Source organism: Hyla sarda, chromosome 11 (assembly GCF_029499605.1).
Source record: "Hyla sarda isolate aHylSar1 chromosome 11, aHylSar1.hap1, whole genome shotgun sequence".
Classification (NCBI taxonomy): Eukaryota; Metazoa; Chordata; class Amphibia; order Anura; family Hylidae; genus Hyla; species Hyla sarda.
Genome location: NC_079199.1, coordinates 35,390,836 through 35,395,835, shown reverse-complemented (window position 1 = coordinate 35,395,835; position 5,000 = coordinate 35,390,836). Strand labels below are relative to the sequence as shown.

Here is a 5,000-nt window from a genome sequence, read left to right as displayed (position 1 = left end):
GGGTCTGCCGAGCAAACAAAAAAAAAAAAAAAAAAAAAATCACCCCATAAATAATTCTACTGGCCTTTAAGCATTTCCAAGTCCTATTTTGTCCATTATTGGTGCAGTGACATCATTTTATTCCGATTTTAGACTAGAAATTTGATCACCTCTCTCTCAAGCCAAACACTTAACAGCAAAACAAATGTATAGAGGAAATGAACAAAAAAAAACAAAAACAACAAAAAACTAAATAGAAAATAAATTACTGCATTTTTTTTTAAAGGAGCATCATTTATACATCATTAGATCGGCGCGATCTATATCTAGAGAAGATATCGCATCCGTTATCGCATCCGTTATCGCATCCGTTATCGCATCCGTTTGGGCGACTAAACTTTCAAATTTAAAAAAGAAAACAAACCTTTTTTGTTTATATATTTTTTTTTTTGTTTTGTTTTTTTTAACAACCAAACGTACAGGCTACTAAAAACTAAATATTCCAAACAGTCCAACAGAGAGAAGGTTACAATGTCACAAGGAAAAAAAAAGTAATAATAATAATATCGCTCTTCAGTTTAATAGCGGAGTGAATGGATTAACCCACAGATCTTGGATCGGTGTAGCCCTATGTACAAGCAGGTATCGTGGGAAGGTAGTTTGAAGTCCAATCCTCCTTTCCATATGACATTTTGAGTACCATCCATCCAGATTAATAACTATCTCCTCTATCCTTCCCCTTCTCTATTTGGATTGCTCAGAGAAACCCTCTTATAAATCCATCCCCCCTAAAGTACTGCAGTTTTTTTTTTTTCGTTTTTTTTTCTTTTTTTAAGAGAGGAAAAGGGTTGTCTGGGGACAGAGGGACCTGGGTTTTATTCACCATGTCCTACCATATAGTAAGGTAGAGCAGGACATGGCTGTACCATAGTCAGAACTAGAAGTATTTAGGTGAGAAAGGTTGGTGACCTGGCTCTGAAGACTTGATGGGCTGCTGGAGTGCTGACCCATATCTGGAGACTGGCCTGCACTGTTTGTCTGGTGGCTTTGATGTTGCCCCAAGCCATTGCTGGTAACTGTGAGAGCTGAGGCCGACTGCTGCTGATGGTTCTGAAGAGCAGTTGTTGGGGTATTGGATCCAGCCTGGCATGGCTTGCCATCCTTAACCAACACTGGCACTGCCACCCGTCTTGGAGACTGTTGTTGCTGACACGAGCTGTTGTCCTGTTGCATCTGCTGTTGTGCTGCCTTGTCCTTGGCTTGTCTCTTCATCTTGTAGCGATGGTTCTGGAACCAGATCTTCACCTGGGTTGGAGTCAGATGGATCATACTAGCCAAGTGTTCCCTCTCTGGAGCAGATAGGTATTTTTGCTGTTTGAATCTCCTTTCCAGTTCGTACACCTGGGCCTGGGAGAACAATACCCTACGTTTTCTTCTTGGGGTGCTCTGAAGTGGGGCCATACTCTTCCCCACATCTCCTAATGACCCCATATTGCCAAGACCTCCCATATTCATTCCATTGGAGGGACCCATGAAACGTGAGACTAAAAAATAAATAAAAATAAAAAAAATAAATAGAACAGAGGATGAGAATTGATCATCTAAAAAAACTAAGATGCAACAATAGGATAAAACACAAAATGCACATATATATATATCTATATATTTGTATAGTCAAATAACAATATTTATATATTGTTAATAATAATAATAATTCTCATCCACAAATATTAATTACATGAAAAATCCAAATGACTAACTAAAGTTTTCTAGGCAACAATATCTTATTATCTTAGCACGTATTAACCTTCTATTTAGTTGATCTGCTCCTCTAGTTATATTATCTTGTTATTTGATTTGCATAATTTCACATAAACATATAATGTGAGGAATTAATCTGTTCTACTAAAAACTCTTCACTGTAGACAAGTTAACATAGTCATATATATATATATATATATATATATATATATATATATATATCTCAGTAATATACATTCATATGTTTTATATATATTTGTATATTTCTGTATGAGTAATAGGAATGGTAGGTGTTCATACTTACTTGTAGAAAATCTTGGATCCGGGTTGCTTCCATACCATCCAGTCGCTGAACTATTCCTCATGGTCTCCTGATAGGGTGGCAGCTCGCTCATATTGCCCAAGTTGCCCAGGTTGCCGTTGCAGTAGCCCCCCATTGTGGTGTGGGACAGCTGGGGAACCCCTGCAGCTGTCATGTGGTAGGCAGCATTATGGCCCATGGCATGTTGCTGCATGGTAGGTTGAGACACCTGAGATTGCCTGTATGCAGCCAGGGGTGCCCCTAAGCCAGTGCCCTCCATAGCCACCTTCTTGTAGCTTTCCTCCAGAGGACTCAAGATATCAGACACAGAGAAGGGAGTAGTGTGCTTGGGACTCATCGACATGTTTCTGAGGCTGGGAGAAAAAAGAAAGAGATCTCTCCCTCTCTCCCTTTTTTTTTTTTCTTTCCTCTTTTTTTTTTTTTTTTTTTTTTATGCCAAATCTTGTGGTGCTGTTGCCGTACCGCCGGGGCTCTTGTTGGGTGTACACGTAAAGTCCGCCTTAATTGGGCTGAGAGCAGCTCAGAGGTTTCTTTGCGTTTGTTTTAGGCAGGAGCCAGGTTTTAGGCAGCAGAGGCGGAGCCAGCAGTTGAGGCCAGACAATGCTGCCTGAGCCTGCGCTTATAATGAGCTGACACATACTGATCACAAGATAATCACAAGCATCAGCACAACACCTTCTACCGATCCTCACACCAATAAACACACACAGCTATCCTACATACACACCTGTACCTGGGGACAGACAGCATGACTCCTCCATGGATCTAAAGGCTCATCTGTCTGACATTCTATCAGTCTACCATATATCTATTTCATATGCATCTATCTATCTATCTCATATCTATTTATCTATCTCCTATCTATTTCATATCTATCTTATATCTATCTCATATCTATCTATCTATCTCATATATTTCTCATATCTATCAATCTCATATCTATCTATCTATCTATCTATCTATCTATCTATGTCATATCTATTTATTTATTTATCTCATATCTATCTATCTATCTATCTATCTCATATCTATTTATTTATCTCATATCTATCTATCTATCTATCTATCCCATATCTATCTATCTATCTATCTCATATCTATCTAACTTTCTATCTATCTATCTTACATCTATTTCTTTATCTATCTATCTCATATTTATCTATCTCACATCTATCTATCTATCTATCTATCTCATATCTATCTATATCTATCTATCTATATCATATATATCTATCCATCTCATCTATTTCATATCTAAATATCTGTCACTAATTATCTTTCTATCTATTACATATCTATTTCTAATATTTCTCTTTTCTATCTATCTATCTATCTATCTATCTATCTATCTATCTATCTATCTATCTCTAATATCTCTTTCTCTTCTATCCTTGTATCTATCTATTCGCCTTGCATCTATTTAATTACAGCTACCTATCTCTATATCTATATGTTTATCTCTGTAATTTGGGCCATCTATCACCAACCTATAACTAATTGCATCACTATCTATTTATTTCTCTTTTTATTTCTCTTTTTTTTCCCATTTATTTTAACGCAGCTTCTCTATTTGTATTTCTATCTCCCTATTAATGTCTATCTATCTATCTATCTATCTATCATCTATACTGTTAATGTTTTATATATCTCCATAAATATATCTATCTTACATATCTATCTACCAATATTTTTCTTATGTATCTAATATCTTAGACAAACATGTATAGATCTGTTTTATCTTGTGTAATATATGTCTGTCTTTTATGTATCCTTTCTATCTCTATTACTCTATCTATCTATCTATCTAGTATGGTTGTCTACCTCTGTATGTTTTATACACATAATATCTACATATATTTACATGCACTTTTTATTATGCGTCTATCTATCTATCTATCTATCTATCTATTGATCTTTCTCTGTATCTCTTTATTATCTATCTTATATCTATCAAAATCTATATCTATCATCTATATATTGATCTTTCTCTGTGTCTCTTTATCTATTATCTATCTATTTATCTATATATTATCTATTTTTCTATCTATCCCATATCTATCTATCTATCATCTATCTATCTATTGATCTTTCTCTGTATGTCTTTATCTATTATCTATCTATCTGATATCTATCTATCTATCTATCTGATATCTATCTATCTATCTAATATCTATCTTTCTATATCTATCCTCTCTATCTATTCACATGTTCTTCCCTTATTTGCCTACCTACCTGTAGAGCTCTATCCTCTATATACCCTGTAAATGAAGATTACACATAAATCATTGAGCCGTCAGGAACTTGTTGATTTTAGGATTTTCCCCAATCCCGATGTTTTGTCTGACATGTTTTCCCATGAGGTTTAGTCCAGCCGTGTATATACCGTGTATATTGTGCAGGCTGCTGTATATATCAGTCTTCCTCCTGGCTGGATGTGTCAGGGAGTTCTTTTGCAGGCAGCGCACATGTCAGCAATGTGAAGCACGAATTCTCTTCGAACGAATTGGAAGCGAGAGATGTGTATAGGTCACATCGTCTGGATGTAATCTAATAAAATCTCATATTAAGAGGCGCACAGTAGAGGTGGTGCAGTTAACCCAATGGCTTTGGAGCATTTTAGAAGTATTTAGTAATTGCTCTTGTGAATGTGTTTATAGTATGCTGGCTCATACTTAAAAATGCAAAAGTGCTCTTGGTACCCAGGAATAACTAAATATCTTTGTCTAGAGTGCTGGGTATAAATGGCCGGCTGCTTTGTGCTGCTGCTGCATATTACTACATGAGGATCATTGGCTTCAATTGGGAAGCTCTTGTTCACCACTAGGTAAGGAACCGCTTAGGGGAAAGTGGGGTTTTCTCTATCACATCCCTCAAGTGCAACCCCAGGATTGAATGTGCTTCAAATCACTGCAAGAGGTGAGCTTTCCACACACACATA

General features: G+C 36.3%; 1 protein-coding gene across 1 annotated transcript in view; it reads right to left on the bottom strand.

Annotated features, from left to right (window-relative positions):
* Window positions 1–2,606, bottom strand: part of NKX2-1 (NK2 homeobox 1) — a 2,848-nt gene extending 242 nt beyond the window's left edge. Inside the window, exons 1-2 of the mRNA XM_056546428.1 lie at window positions 2,045–2,606; window positions 1–1,523 (exon numbers count right to left, since the gene is read on the bottom strand). The exon at window positions 1–1,523 is cut by the window's left edge and continues 242 nt beyond it. Coding sequence (XP_056402403.1) covers window positions 859–1,523; window positions 2,045–2,405 — 1,026 coding nt within the window. The 5' untranslated portion in view covers window positions 2,406–2,606 and the 3' untranslated portion in view covers window positions 1–858. The remainder of the gene's footprint in view (window positions 1,524–2,044) is intronic.
* Window positions 2,607–5,000: the final 2,394 nt, after the last annotated feature.